This window comes from Poecilia latipinna, unplaced genomic scaffold (assembly GCF_001443285.1).
Source record: "Poecilia latipinna isolate Pla-1442-1.1 unplaced genomic scaffold, P_latipinna-1.0 Scaffold15, whole genome shotgun sequence".
NCBI classification, from domain to species: domain Eukaryota; kingdom Metazoa; phylum Chordata; class Actinopteri; order Cyprinodontiformes; family Poeciliidae; genus Poecilia; species Poecilia latipinna.
This window is the reverse complement of record NW_015112631.1, coordinates 612,939-629,068: the sequence shown is the minus strand read 5'-3', so window position 1 is coordinate 629,068 and position 16,130 is coordinate 612,939. Positions and strand designations below refer to the sequence as shown.

General features: G+C 37.8%; 2 protein-coding genes across 3 annotated transcripts in view; one reads left to right on the top strand and one right to left on the bottom strand.

Moving 5' to 3' along the window:
• The window catches only part of eml2 (EMAP like 2), a 43,990-nt gene extending 30,374 nt beyond the window's left edge, over positions 1 to 13,616 (bottom strand). Inside the window, exon 1 of one of the 2 annotated variants that reach the window (XM_015032819.1) lies at positions 13,325 to 13,616. In XM_015032819.1, coding sequence (XP_014888305.1) covers positions 13,325 to 13,535 — 211 coding nt within the window. In that variant the 5' untranslated portion in view covers positions 13,536 to 13,616. Of the gene's footprint in view, positions 1 to 5,377; positions 5,500 to 13,324 lie in introns of those variants that run through there. The other variant, XM_015032828.1, reaches the window with a different exon arrangement.
• Positions 13,617 to 14,804: 1,188 nt separating this feature from the next.
• rhbdd1 (rhomboid domain containing 1) overlaps positions 14,805 to 16,130 on the top strand; it is a 10,105-nt gene continuing 8,779 nt past the window's right edge. The window contains exon 1 of the mRNA XM_015032988.1: positions 14,805 to 14,906. The gene's annotated coding sequence lies outside the window, so the exon portion shown is untranslated. The remainder of the gene's footprint in view (positions 14,907 to 16,130) is intronic.

The window sequence follows — 16,130 nt, the reverse complement described above, 5'->3', positions numbered from 1 at the left end:
GAACATAAAAGCAAAAACAAACACTTTAAATTAAATAAAATCATCCTTTTTGGCTAGAGGAGTTTCCAGAGATGAACCAGTTTGAATTATTTAGGGCGAGTCTGAGCCAGACAGGAAGGAGAAAAGACAATCAAAGTAAACCAACACCAGTTTAAACTGACAGGCTGGAGGAGGAAGGATGGGGAAACGATCCGAGTTCAGCTGCAGAAACAAAACAACGCTTTGTTTCCTTCCTGAAATTAAGTGAACTAGTTTAATGTGAGAAAATGTTGTGTGTTGTTAAGGCAGAGTGTGAACCAGTTTTAAAGTGATCCAGGATCAGTTCAACATGTTTCCTGTTAACTAAAATATGTTGTCTGTGATAAATAATAAACTCATACTTACTATAACTTATCTAATGGGAAACACATTATTATATTACTTCAAAAATGTACATCTACCTTTACCTGAGCTGTTTTCATATAACGTTTGACTGGTGCCATTTTAGATAATGCCACACTGTGTCTGTAACAAAAAAAGAAAAAGAGAAAATAAAAAAGAAGAACCTGGATCGCTTCTCACACAAGAGCCCGGTGGTAGAGAGCCGGACCGAACCCAACTTCCAAAGGACCTATTTGTGCTCTCAACAATTCTCTCCAGAAGACTTTGAGTCATTCGTATGAGCAAAACTTACGAAGGCTCTAACAGGTGAGTGTTACCTTAACGAGCTAAAATTAAATCAAATGATGGCCCAGTTTCATTTTTCTGGACGATTAAACCAGATTTTTATGTTTATGTAAAATCCCAAAGGTTCATGACACGCTTTATTCTGACAAAAGTTTCCAGATACTTCAGAGAAAAAGAAAGCCTACAGCTCAGCGTTCGTTTCATCCACAGGTTGAACTTAAAAAAATGAATAAAGAAAATGATAATGACATACTTAATTGCATTTAATTGTAATTTAGTTTAATATTAAACTAAATTAATATTAATAAATCTGAGAAGAAAATCCACATAAAGCAGATGGATACATGTAAATTTGTCTCTTCAGCGAAAAATACCACCGATTGTAGCCAAAGTAACCAACAACTTCCTCCTGATCTGATTGATCACCTGAATCGATCGCCAGCTTGAGACATTATAACGTCTCAAGGTTATAATGATCCGGAGGACAAATCTGCGCTCTACTGCCAAACTGGAAACTGGAACTACAAGCACCACTTCAGCCAAAGTTTTGAAATCAGGGAACATTTCTCGAGACGACGCGATCAGCATGGAGTTTGAATGTTCTCCTTGTGCATGTAGGTGTTATTTCCAGGTACTCCAGCTTCGTCTCACAGTCCAAATTCATACCTGTAGGGGTAGCTGGCCCTCTCTAAGCTGCTGCACAGTCCAGCAGACAGACGACGGACGTCCATTCATGCCGAATACATCGGCCAGATTAATAGATTTTTCTAAAATCTCAATGAAAAAGTGATGTTATGCTTCTGCCATTAAAAATTAATTAGTTTCAGGTTGGCGTTCAGTCTAATAACCCAACCGTCTTTCACTTTGCCGCTCTTATTTCAAACCCATTCCAACACAATCATCATCCGCAGCACGGCAGGCGTCGCTGAAAGCTGGTCAGATTACCAAAGGCAAACTGCCTTCTGGAGATTATTCGTCTGACCCACATCGCCGGATTACAGCCTGCTATGAACCAAAAAACATTTTACTTTACATATAAACACAAAGACAATTCTGGCATAACTTGAAAGTACTTAAACTGCAAAAAATATATGGTTTTTGTGTTATTATGTTTGCAAATAACTTTCAGTTGAAGCCTTATTTTAAAAAAATGCTGTGCAAAATCAGTTTTCTTTTTTGTTAAATCCCAATAATAAAAGGAAATGCATTTCATAATCTGCAACACTTTATAGTTCATTTTGTGACGGAAACAATTATGGTAATCAGATCAATTGATTATTGAAATAATCAACTAATTTACATACTCAAAAAGAGAGCATTTGTTGAAAGAGCAACATATTCAACACGGTGTAGAAGAAATCAATATGTACATTTCTAATTTAAACAAAAATACCTTCGCTGTAAATATGTTCTACCAAGAAAAAGTGTGTCGTAAGGCTGTAGAAATGGTCTAGTCAAAGTCCAGAACGGAACCTGATTGAAAAGCTGCAGGAATGTTCTTTCAGTGGACTACACACTTTAAAGTAAATAATTTAAAAAACCTTCCTATTCAGCTGGGTGAACCGCACAATTAACAAAACAAAGATAAAAATGCTAATAAAGACGGGCTGTAGATTTATATAAAACCATAAAGTGGAGTTAATGATTTTCACCAGTGCGTTACCTCAGAGCGACATGAGCAGCTCAGTTACATCCACAGTAACATTTCACTGTCAAATGAGGCAGGAAAAGGCTGCAAGGAAATCAAACTTCTGATTTACATGCAATTATCAGCCTCAGGGGAGATTTGCATGGCAGAAGTGACCAGAATAACGAAGCATTATCTTTACTTCTCATCACACTTTCAGTTCGTTTTTAATAGGTTGGTAAGGTTTTAAACAGCTACCAGTTGAAGGAAGAATACCTTATGCACGTCCTGAGTGACCCATTTGTCCTTTATTTCACAAATTACATAAAAAACACCAACCATTAAAGTTGAATATCCAATTAAATCCGTCTGTTTCCAAACCGTTTCTGGTGGAGTTTGTAAACAGAATAATGCTGAATTATATTAAGTTCTCATCAAGCGTTCACCTTGTTTCTAACAGGAGGCGCTGGATAAGGTTTTAAATAGCTACTGGTTTAAAGAGAAACATCTTTTATTAATTTTCAGAGTGGCTTATTTGTCACTAATCTCACAAATTACGTCCAGGAACACCACAAAAAATGATGTGGAAAATCCGATTAATCCCGTCTCTTTCCTAACAGAAAACCACCATTTTATGGAAATTAACCGAAACTGACGAGGAAGTGGACAGAATGTTGGTGGGAGGAGATCCTGAGTGAGAAATATGAAGAGAAACGTCATGTTTATCTAGGCTGCAGTAAAAATTAGACACACAGGCGGCAAACAAGGAGAGACGGGGATTGTTTCAGCATCTCAGAACCAGCAGATTTCAGCTGAAATGCAGCCTTCTCCAAACACAGACGGTAAAAACAGCATCACGAAAGTCTGTTTTCATCAGTTCAGCGTGAAAATACTGTGAAACATTTTAAACTACAGAAGCATTACCTTTAACATGCAGAAGAAAAAAACTGTTTTAGAAAAGATCCCAGATTTAAACTCAGCCTGATGCGGCTTAAGCACATTAATCAACTGGGTGAGTGGAAATGTCTCGATGTCATGATGCAGTCAATAAAACCTGTCATGAACTGCATACTTTAAAACAGAAGGAATTCAGTGGCACCAATATAAAATATGCCCAGAATATCATTTCTGAAGTTTCTGGCTGGATGTGAAATATTAATTTCCCCGTAAATCTAAAAAGTGGTTGTGAAAGGAACGAGCTCCAACATGCATGTTTTACATGTGAAGGGATCAAAGCCCACTCTTCATGGAAGAATTATTGTTTAGTCTGTTGTAGCTCATATCTTATTATTTCAATGACATTTAAGTCTGGACTTTGAGTGTGCCACTCCAGAGCTTTCAGTCTTGTTTTTGAGAGTCGTCAGCTGGACTCACTAATTTGCTTTGCATCATTATTGTGCTGCTGCCCAAGTGTGCTTGAGCTTAAAAGGGCAGCATGGTGCCATTTTATAGGCACATGGTGCCATTTTATAGCACAACCAAGTAACTATCAGACCGTCTGTTTGTTACTAAAAGGCTGTAGATATAAAAAAAATAACTTAAAGGAAGTTTAAATTTGTAATTTGAGGTCTTGAAATTGGGTCTCTGTCTCTTTAAGAAGCTCCTGCCCTTTTCAGCACGTCACCATGACAGTGCCCCTCATTATGCCGTTTACAGCCGTTTTTAGGAGCGCTGGATGAGAAGGAGGTTCCATGTACTGCAACCAGGTGTTTAATTGCTGCTGCCACTAGTCTAGAGGAGCTGAGTGGAAGACTGCGCTCGGTAAGAGCAAGCGTTTAGGCACCCCCAATAGCTGCTCAAACATGCATGAAAGAATCAAAACAAGACACCAGGTATGTTTTTGATAACAGAAAACATTAAAACATGATGTAAAGCTTAATAAAGTCAATTTTCCATAATAAGATCCAAGTGTTGTAAGTGGAACTTGCAATTATTTACTTAAAACCAGCTGGTATTTCTTGCTGAAACATCACTTGAAAGATAGTTTTGTCTTATTTCAGGTGAACTAAAGTATTTGCACTAGAAAGTAGATAAAAATAAGATTTAGTGTTTTCAGTGTGATTTTACACCACATCTGTCCACAGAATATTTTCCCAAATGTCTTGGGATAATGTACAGATGGGATTGTGCATTTTTGTGGCTTGGAAGTTGTTCCCATCTTGGAACTGGACACAGTTTGCAGCAGCATGACCTTAATCTCCCATTTATGCTCAAAAATCCACCAGTGTGGCAAAATCAATTCTGCAAGGCAGAAATCAATCACTGAGAGTTATTCCCAAAGGTTATCAGCTTTAGGTGGGGAATTATATATATAGTTTTTTCTTTTACTCAGGGACTGGTTGGTTCAGACAGATGTTTTATTTCTTTTATAAATTAAATAACATTTTGGATTAGATTATCTTTGGTATTAAGCTGTTCAAAAACTGACAGTTTCCTATAACTTGTGTTTCTGAGGTAATATCTGGCTGGTTCTGACAGAACAGCATTTTGTGTTAGCTCAGACTGAAATCTGTTCAAACTCTTTCAGTCTTCCATCTGTAAACTCGTGTTTCTGAAGTAATGTCTCATTTCTTACAGGTCCAGAAGAAAACAGGATGAAAGCAGCAGGGTTCACCTTCATATCCACCATCTGTTTAGAGGAGCTGCAGCAGCGATACCATTCATCTTTGTCCTTCAATTACCATGAAACACACAGAGTCACAGTGGGTGCCAGTCAGTGGTATTGCATTACTGTCCCTGCTAACCGGAGGTCACATCGACTTCATATTCAGCAGCCAACAGAACTCGCATGCACCAACTTCCCTTTCTGCAGGATTTCCATTTAAACAACACGGTAGCGGTATTTAAGAGTCAGCTGACGTGAAGCTGATTCAGACACATGGCTGGATTCAGGAAGCAGGGAGCAGAGGAGCTGGGAGACAAAAGACAGGGATGAATGGAGAGAGAGAGCGAGGTGGGGGGAAGACAGGCGGAACGATACGGCTGATGAAGCGCTGAGTGATGGAGGCCGGTGCAGGTAGTCAGAAAATTGAAGGTGGTGAAATATTCAAGCTGTGAATTGAGGATGAAGGTGGAGCTGCCTACCTGCCTTTCGGCCCACGGCGATTTTCTGGTCACTCCTCCTGTCAGTCAGTCAGTCCAGAGAGAGAACAGTCGCTCAGTCGGCCCGGTCACTTTCCCCAAGTACAAGCTCTCACACACACACACACACACACACACACACACACACACACACTCCTCTCCAGCTGAACCACTCCCTCCTCCATCTCCACTTCCTCCTCAGTCCCTTGGACCACTCCCTCTTCCTCCTGCCATTCCCTCCCCCCAGATCTCCCTCTTCATCCTCTTTACATCCCTCCTCTTCCTCGTGTCTCATTAAGTAAAGGCAGGGAGAGCAGAGCGGCGGGGCGGAGCCTGGCTCACGTTCACACACACTGCATCAGCATCCGTACAGCCAGGCACCGCCAGGGAGAGATGCTGCAGAGTCACCCTGCATGATTAATGACTCCCTCACACAGAAGGTTAGGCACCACACTGGACACGTCCTGCTGCAAACATCACAACAAGACGCCACGTTACACCAGCTGGCGAAAGACATCCCGTTTGTCTGCAGTCTGGATCAACAGGAAGTGGATTTCTGCAGTTTAACTCACAAAAAAGTGAACAAATTTAAAGCACTTTGTTTCTACTTAAAATGCCTAAAAATTACATCAGCAAAGAATCCAAGCGCCGCATTTTGAAGGAGATTTCCCCGTTTAAGCCTCAGACATCCAGTTTGGTAAGCTCCAGAGGAAGAACTGATGGCAAGAGCAAGTTATTATCGTAAACTAAAACTAACAAAATAACACAAGCTAAAAATGAGAAAACATTTCTGTTAACTGGATAAAAAACTAGAATTAACTGGAACTACATTGTGCATTTATAAAACTAAAAAAAAAATGAAATTATAAATATAATATCCTTTGTTTATGAATCTATTTATTAGCCTTCTCAGCTGAGCTTAAGCTCGTCTGCAAAACGGCAACAGGAAAAGTTGGGAGAAAACACCAGAGTCTGTTGATCGTTCAACAATAATCTAATAAATTTTATCTTCTGTTGAGTTTTTATTATCCAATCGATGTTCACATAATCACAACTCCGACTTTTTAATTCAGAAAAAACAAACTACTACTACAACTAATAAAAACTAAACTAAAATGAAATTTAACTAATAAATGAAAACTGACAAACACTAAAAACTGAAGCAAAAATTAATCAGACAAAAAGTCAAAATGAAATAAAACTACACTATAATTAAAAACCTAAAACTATTACAACCCTTGGCATGATAAATTAAAATGAGCTCAATAATTTCCATCCTGATGATTGATATTTCTTTAGAAGGGTCATTTTGTTTACAGAAACATCATAATTTTATTTATGGTTTTGCTTGTTTTTGGTTTTTATTTTGCTGTATTTGCTGTTTTTCATTGTTAATTTGAAATATCTAAAGTAAAACCTACGTGTTTATTGTGACTTTGAGAATTAAGCTTTTATCATAAAATTCACGGGACGTAGTCTCAAAACTACAATATTATCGTTTATCGCAATAATTACTGGGACAATTTATTGTCCAGCAAACTGTAATTGTGACAGGCAGAGACAAATTTAACCTTCGCTGCAGGCCAGGAAGCTGCTGCTTTTTTCAGAAAAACAAAAAACATCTTTAAAAGCACGACTGTCATGACAGCGAGTGTGAGGTTATGTGCGTCTGTGATTCACAAAACCATGTAATCACTCTAAGTGTTGCAGACAGAGATCTTATAAGGACTCAATTCAATAAGTCCTTATTTCTTTACACTGATGCATGAAAATTTGACCTCAGTGTCTGATGCCTAAACTGGAAGCAGACCGTTTCACTCCCTGAAGAAAACATAAAAGACGTGTCATTTTGTCTCGTTTTCGTCGGTCTGAATCATCAGCTGGCAAACAGTGACTGACGGCTCCAGCAGCTGTAACGCTCCACGCACTGCTTCAGTCTTCAGTCACATCGATCTGAAGGAACAGTCTGTTCTCTGCAGGCTGCAGCTTTCCCTTTAAACTGAAATGTGTTTCAGGTGCCGCTGCGCGCTGCAGTAATGTGTGTTTTCATGGAGACACATCTGCTCCCTCTTGTTCTGTTGTATTTAGACATCCAGCCCTTTTCCAAGAGAAATCAGGTTTTTTTAGTAGAAGATAAAAAAACATTAACATTTCTGCTCCGTTTCATCCAATTAAAGTCCGGATGGGAGTTCCAACAAGACATAAACTCTACGCCTACTCGGCATCTCGAACTCACTACATAGGAAACGTGAATTCAGAGACGGGAACCATCAAACCCAGCAGCAGACAGTGAAACTATTAAAACCCAAACTCACTGAGTTGCATGAATGGAGTGAAAAGTGTGTTAAAAAGCAGCCTGGATGTCTGACGTGGGGAGCTAATCTGAGAAAGTCTTTAATATATAATCCAGAGGAGTGCAATAAAACTATAAACATTATTAACAGGTGAAAGGGAGCAGGGTTGGCCTTCTGGTGAAGTCAGGAGCGAGAGGAGAGAAGCTGATCTGGACCAAAGGTCTCTGGTTACAGAGGACAGATGGTTGCTACAGACGGAGCAAAACACATGAGGCTTTACCACCGATACGTATGTTCATGCTGTTCCACATCATACATCAGCATCTTTAACGTTTAGCAGTTTCAAATGCAACAGCTCACATATGAAGGTAAAAAAAATACATTTCTAGAAAGAAAAAGGTGATACATTGTGACAAACAGGAGGGGACCAAGAACAGAGCCTGGAGGGACGCCAGAAGATACAGGAAATGAGCATACGTGATCCAAGGGGTCACTTGGGCCTCACTAGCTCTTTAACTCATGCGGAGTGGCACTGAGGGGTTTTTTGTGTGGTTTTGGGAACTGATGTTCTGACGGGACACCACCCTGCTTCTCTGCTGTCTGACCATAAAACTCAGCCACGACCCTCCTTAGTGAATAAGACAGCAAGAGCCAGAAAGACATCAGTAGCATGGTTTACCCCATTATAAGCCTGGCGGGCCACCAGGCTTTACTTGGCCCGCCACCAGGATAAGTGTTTTATTTTAAATACTTGTTTTTTTAACAAAGAACAGTGACAGTAAAGACGGATTAAGCTAGGTGTGTAGTTGACGCATTGAACTGGGCGTGGCGGCTGTCTCTGCTGGACACCTGGTGACCTGTCCAGGTGAGTCCCAACTCTTGAATTCTCCCATTAGCTGCATTTCCATTAGTAATGTGCACTAAACTTTGTCAATGTTTTGGTCATGTAAAAGAAAAATCACAATTGTGGTGTTTCCATTAAAATCACATGTGAATAAGTTTGTCCAGTTGATAAGTCATTAATAAAACTATCCGCCATTATCCTCCAACTACTTCCTGTCGTCTTCTTCATGGTTTGCACCAGTGGCAACATCAACAAGATCATGTGACTTGTCTGATGCAAAAAATGATTTTCCATTGCAGTTTTTGAATGGAAACACCAAAAAAAGAAAACCACCTCATCCTATCAACATTTTTAGCAACAACTCTTTTTTTTTTTAATTGGTGTATTTCCATTTATTTTCAAATGGTCAAACTGCGTTTACCAACCATGCAAAAGGATTAAGATCTCTAATCGTACATGGAATAAATCAGGTTTTTGATGCTACTAGACGCAATACTTCTTTAATGTGTCAGTGTTTCAGTTGGATAAAATCAAATATACAACAGATGACCTTCCCCAGCAGGACCAGCTGCCACTTAATAACTGCCAGTAAATATCGTTTTTCCCTCTATGATCTCCATCTCTTCCTCACTTTCAGCCAAACAGTATTTATATTGGTTTTTTAAATTAGATATGTAACCAGGAGCTTCAGCTGAATTTAAAAGTTCAACATTGACCAATCAGATGGTGCTGGAACATCACAGGTCCGGTCAGACTTTCACTACCCCTCGGTGCCGCCTGTGTCTTTAATGAGCAGCAATGCATTAATCTACACTCACACACACTCTGGTTTAAAAGTTCAAAGATTCAGATTGTATTCAGCTCTTGTTTCTTGTGGTTCAGGATGATTCACTTAAAAAAATCAATTCTGCTTTCACGGAAAAGAGACGAAGACACATCTATGGATCTGTTACAAACACAGAGCCCTGCGAAAATGTACAGACAGCTTGAGATTTTTCATATTTCTTCATGTTACAACCAAAAACCTCAATGTATTTTGGGGGACTTTAATGGGATACACCAACACAAAGAGGTGCATGATCATAAAGTGGAAAAAAGGGGAAATCTAAAATTTGTATCCCCCTTTCAGTTTAATACTTAATATATGTTTTATATATATATATCAAAAGAAATCTGACTATGTAATTTAACGCCTTGAAATTGGGCCTTTGTCTCTTTAAAAACTCCTGTTCTTGCTGAAACTCAGCCTTCAGGTAGTCATTTAATCATTGCTCCCCTAACGTTTCACAACGTTTTACCAGCGTTGTACTGAGAAGTGGCTCCTATGAAGAGCTCTGATGAGCCGTTCCACCTGATGTCTGCTAATTGGTGCTGGCTAGTCTGAAGGAGCTGCTGAAGAGGGCTGCTCTGCGAGATGTAAGCTTGGAAATGGCAGCTTGGCGGCGGAGCTGCGCCTCGAAGGCGGGGCTAGGTCCAACCAGGTGTTTTTGCACAGCTGAACGGTTGCCATGGAGATTAAAGGATTTCTCAAAAATGCATGAAAGAATCAAAACAACACTCCAGGTTTGGTTTTGATGACTGAATAAAATTATAACATGATGTAAAACTCAAAAAAAGTCAATTTTACAAATTACTGTCCCTTTAAAAAACCCAAAACTGAGAGAATTTGTACTTTTCCTATTTCCACTGTTGTTTCCATGACAGCATCAAGAAATATCAATAAAAATCTCAATATGAGTATTTCACACAGTAACCACATTGCCTAAAAGAGACTGCAAAAAAGTTGTCAATTTATTTTTTAATCTTCACTTTTATCGTTACTACAATAAATATCTCAAATTTGACCTGCTGGGGTCGTAGCAGCGAAAGGAGGTTCTAGAAAATACTTGTACAGTGATGTAGTGTAGAGGTATGAATATTTGACTCTGCTAGTCCAAAACCCGAGGCCTAATTTTACTGTCTCACTCCTCCTTTGATGCTCTAGATATGATACATATCCAAATTCTTCATGCATTTGCATGTAATGCTTCATGAGAATCAGGATATTGCCGATGCAAACGTGCCAGGGAGGACAAGGAAACGAGAAACTCCACCACCGGCAGCCATAACAACCGTGATGATAAGAACTATTCATTACTACTTTTCTAGGTAACTGTATGACTGTGGCTGTGTGTCACAGCAACAGCAGCCCCACAAACACAAATACTGCTCTTGAAAATCCTTCCCATTATAATATGCGTCTTTAGGACAGCAGCCACATGAAGAGGTGATTTGTAAACACTAAACAGCACACAGTAACTGCATCCGATCGTATTTTCAGTGTTATCGATACAAAGGAAAAAAATAGTAAAACTAATAACCCCGACAGTTTTGGGGTTTTAAAACATCATCAATTGTAGCTTATTGTGACAACAACAAATCAAAATTCTTACCATGAAAAGATATTTATTAAGAACAACAATAGGATAAATGCCCAGCCAATCAAAGACATACATTAACAAACATTTGCTGTGTGTAGCTAACGGTCAGAAAGCTGAACTGATTTACTAACATTTGTGGTGCTAACAACTATTAACAAGACCAGCCAATGGAGTATTGCTAGTTTGATAGCAAGTATTACAGTAAATATCCGATATGTATCTTAGTATTTCACAGAGGTAGAGTGCTCAAAAACTGTAATCAAGTAATAGTTGTCGTTTATAAGTTAGGAACGAGTCGAGAGCTAGATATAATCTCATGGCTTGTTTGTTGTTGCCTACCAAAATGGCCGCCAGCTACAAAGTTTCCAGAGGTATGACGTCACACGAGAACAATGCATTATTTCACCCACCATGGCAGGTTTTAATGTAAAATCACACTCAAAAGTCCAGACTTTGACTATGTCGTTCCAAAAATCTTCAATTTGTTATTTTCTTTTTAGGTGGATTTGCTTTGCAACATCATCCTGATAAATAGGTTTAAAGATTCCAGAAGCTAAGGCAAAGAAAAACAGATACATGATCAGAAGATAATTAGTATTTTCTCCATGTTTTTTTTAAACTTACTAAAAAGTTGTCAAGTAACTGGGAATAACTGATCAGAGTCACTATTTCTTAGTTTTGATTGTACTGAATAGTATTACTATCTGACAGCATAATGGAGGTGCACTGTTCCTGGAGGTACTGCAATACCAGGTCAATGCGTGGAGAGGACGGGGCAAGCCCCTGTTCCAGCTCCTTGTTCCAAAAATCAATTTAATACATGGTCCTCGTTTGGAGGACTATCAGATATTAAACTGATAAGAACAGAAACTACACTTGATCTTAGCCAAAAGGCCGAGAAGCGATGCCGCAGAACCGGGGAGGAAACCATTTCTTCCAGGCGGGGCTCAGTTTAACTCACGGTTCAGAAACTTTAACAATAATTTAAAGCTTTAGCAGAAACAGAGACGGTGGTGTATTTATTTTATGATGACCCGGTAGTTTTAGTGTTAGTATGTCGCGGGATATTAAACTCAATCAGTCAACAAAAGGAAAATATCCGGGTTTACACGTAACCACGTGACACGCTTTCGTCCAATAGGAAGCCGAGAAGTGAATACGACTGCCAATTTATTTTTCGCATAAAACTATAAACATATGTGCCGATTTCTTTCGCTGTTAATTAAAGTTACTTAAATAAAGTTTTTCAGAGGAGATAAATTAAGTTTATAACCCACTAACTCATTGATATATCACACTAAATAATATTGACGTAGTAACTCATAACAGCGTCCAATAACAGCGAGGAGAGGCTCTTAGATTAAATACCACAGTTTATAATCTGTCAAATATTCCGAGGAACCTTTAAAAAACAAATTTTACTAAAAATGTACAGTAAGCACATAATCTGCACACCAAATAACACACCTATATAACCAACCAACACTCTGCGAAGCTAACACACTCAGTCCGATATATTAAACTTTTACTTAATTTACCTCATTAAAACTATCAACGACACTCAGACGACGGTATTATATTGTAAACAACAACAACAAAATAGTCATAACTGCTGTTAAACCTTTAGAAATTAATGTTATAGGAGAAACATTTGCACCCCTTAAACTACAACGAAAACATTTGCATCGTAATTATAGCTGTAATAATGTGAAAACAACTACATTTCTATATAACACACACTTTAGGGCATCAGATAAACTGGAACTCACCAGGAAATGTCGCTAAGCTAACGATCAATTAACCTAGCCATTCAGTATGCGCATGCGCAGACGGAATACCCAGCCGCTTTACACAAGCAAAAAAAGAAAGGTTAAAATAAATTATTTTTAAATGATTAATTTAAGAGAAAATTTTCAGATTAACTGTAATTACTGACCAAAATATGCATTTAATCTAATTCAAATATTAGAAACAAACAGAAGAAAGAAAATTATTACCGATACAACAGTTATTTTAAGATTAGCTCTCAGTTTAATTGGTTTGACTAAGCAAAATATATATTAAATTGAATTTAAGAAACAAGAAAAATAATTCAAAAGCAAATTACTTTCTATTCTAAAATAGATTAAAAACTAAAATATAAATTTTTGAAAATACCAGTGGAGTATGTTTTTAATTGACTGTTTAATGATAAATTTTTAATTTATTGTGCTAACTAAACCAAAGAAAATATATAATTCATGTCAATATTTTAATTACATAATAAAATGCAATATAGAAGAATAGTTTTATAAGTAGTGAGTAAATGTACATCGAATAAAATAATTAAATTTCGTGTTTCCTTGAAGCCACCAGGTGTGTACGTGTTGCCGGGAGGCGACAGGCGGCTCACCGTTGTTGCAGTACTGTAGCAGCAGGTTGGTGCTGTCACACAGGCTCCCACACGAAGCGATCCTCTCCGACATCCTGCCCCGCTCCTCTCCTCTGCCGTCCCGGTCCGCGGCTCCTCCTGCTCTCGGCGGACTCCCCCGTGCTCCCTTCGCTCTTCTCCGTCTCGTCTTCACGCCGTCACCCCTTCCCGTCTCCCCCACATCCATAAACATTCACATTCACACCTTCACCTGCCTCAGCTGCCTCTGCTTCTCCTGCTCCAGCTTCACAGCTAGCGGCAAGCCGACGGTTTTATTACAGACCCACTTCCGTTTCTTACTTTCAAATTAAAAGCATTTCGCTTCTTTTCTTTTTTTTGACGGGACTTTGGGATCCTCCTTCTACAGGAACACAACAATTGCAGTGTTCTGAACAGACTCAACATAATGCTGCCACCACCATGTTTCATAGTTTTCTTAGGTGTGAAATAATGCCTATAAATCCTCTAAACCACTATTTAGAGCATTTATGAGAAATAATATGCAAAAAACGTAATAATTTCCTAGTTGTCTGCCAGTCAAATTCATCAAACAAGCTACATTTGGAAAAGTTGCTCGTGAGAAAAAGGCCAAATGAACCAAATGAATAATGCTGCATGAAATGAATAAATAAGTAAATAAATAAATAATAATGGAAATAACATAAAATATATGAGATTAATATAAAATATTACATAGTTTCAAGTCATTAAAAGAGGGGATTGTGTCAAAAATAAATATATTTTCTGGTAATAAAGTTATATTGCATTATCTGATAATAAAATGTTCCACCACAGAAATCATGGTGATCTAAAATCAGAAGGTATGAAGCGAATTTATGCTAAATGAATGTAATTATGGGATGGTGAATAAAATGCCTTCTAAAATGTATGCTTTTTATATATTTTGTGGCATTGTGTTGGGCTTTGAAAAGGAGGCCAGAGAATAATAACATAAAGATTCCCCCAACTCGTTTAAATCTGCAATTCCTATTCATAGGTCACTTTGGGGTTTGGACTCTCCCATTGTTCGTGCTGTTAAACAAATCTTTTCAATGCTGGCACAGAGTACCAGCTGAAATCAATAATAATAACTGACCAAATGTGATTATAGGCTTTGTCAAGTTAAAAGGAATTATTGGAAATTTCAGCACTTCTTTTAAAAAATGTTTCCTTATTTATACTTAAAGAGATGTGCACAAATTGTCACTTAAAAAAAACGTCAAATTTTTTTGTGTTGAATATCACAGAAAATCTACATTTCAGGTGGTTTTCAAATTTTGAATTGTGTTTCTAATAGATTGAATTTAAAATCATGTTTAAATGTTAAACTATCCATTTGGTTGCAATTTCATTCACATAATTAGAAAAGTTTTATTTCGAAAATCCGACCATTCCATTTCCGGTTTCCCTCGTTAAATACGGTTAGCTTACGGAAATGCCTTCCTCTGTCTACCCTCCCTGTCACTGTTTCTATAGCAACAGCTTCTCCGCCAGCTCAGCTGCTTGATCATTGGAGGCAGAGAAGGTTAAGACTTGTATTCAGTTTACAAGACAACGGACACGGGTACGTTTTAGAAACATTGCAATCTGCAACCCGTTTTCAAACTGTGCCGATGTCAAAGAAAACATTCGGTGGTTTCATGTAAATGTACACTTCAAACACAACAAAACTCTTCCATTTTCACCAGAAATTGTTGTCGTGTAAACAGGGCCTTGAAAAGGTGAGCGTCCAAATTACGTAACATACGGCTGAGTGAAGTTTCAGTCTCTGAGAGACGAAATGTGATCTCGGCGTTGTGGTTTTGTTCCTTAATAATTTATGTAGAAGCAGCCACTACTCCTAATTTAAATTGATTAGGGAGCGCCAATGAATGAATGAATGAACTAAAATAAAACAAAATTAGTTTATTTTCAATAAACTATAATCGTTTCTCTATATGTCAGAAGTTAAACTTATGTTAAATCCTATATTTTTAAGGTTAAATGACTTCTTCAGGGACTGCATCCAAGGTGCACATAGGAGCGTTATCGCAGATCCTTCCTCCCAGCAGCACTGCGCCCAACAAACTCAAGAGATGTTTTGCATGTTGATATTTGCAGCATCCTTGCCTTTATTTACACATCCCTTGACACCTGAAGAGTCTTTGTAATTTCGTGTGAATGGCTTCTTTGTGTTTTCTATGTACACACATCTTGTACATTGACTGGATTAATAACTGGAAAATATGTTAATTCTGGTCTGAATTACAATTACAATTACTTTATCATTGCTTCTCTTTATGTTGACATTGTAATGTAGTGTTTATTTTTGTTTTATAAAAGGAATTTTGAACTACCTGTTGCTACATACATACAAATTAAAAATGGACAAGAACATTAAAATAAATAAAAAATATTTTATTAAATACACTGTGTTAAAATTAATTTGAATTTCTAAATAAACAAATTAAATAAAAATAAATCAAATTCATTCTATCAATGGTTTTTGTATTGTGTTTCAAACAAAACACAAAACTTTGTTAAAAGTTATTTTATAATAGCTTTTAATTATTAAACTTTTATTAATTGAGTTTAAACATGATGTCTATTTTTCAGTTATTCATATTGCCGTTAATTATGTTGACGTCAGTGGTAAAGAACTACCGTTGTTTTTCGGGATCTCTGCAAACTATTTACGGTTACACACGTTTTGAATTGACGTCATCAGCACCCACCCTAAACTCCGTAATGCGCCTGCGCCGATAGGTAGAGTTGTTATTGTCACGTGACCCTTCCTAACTCCAGCCGC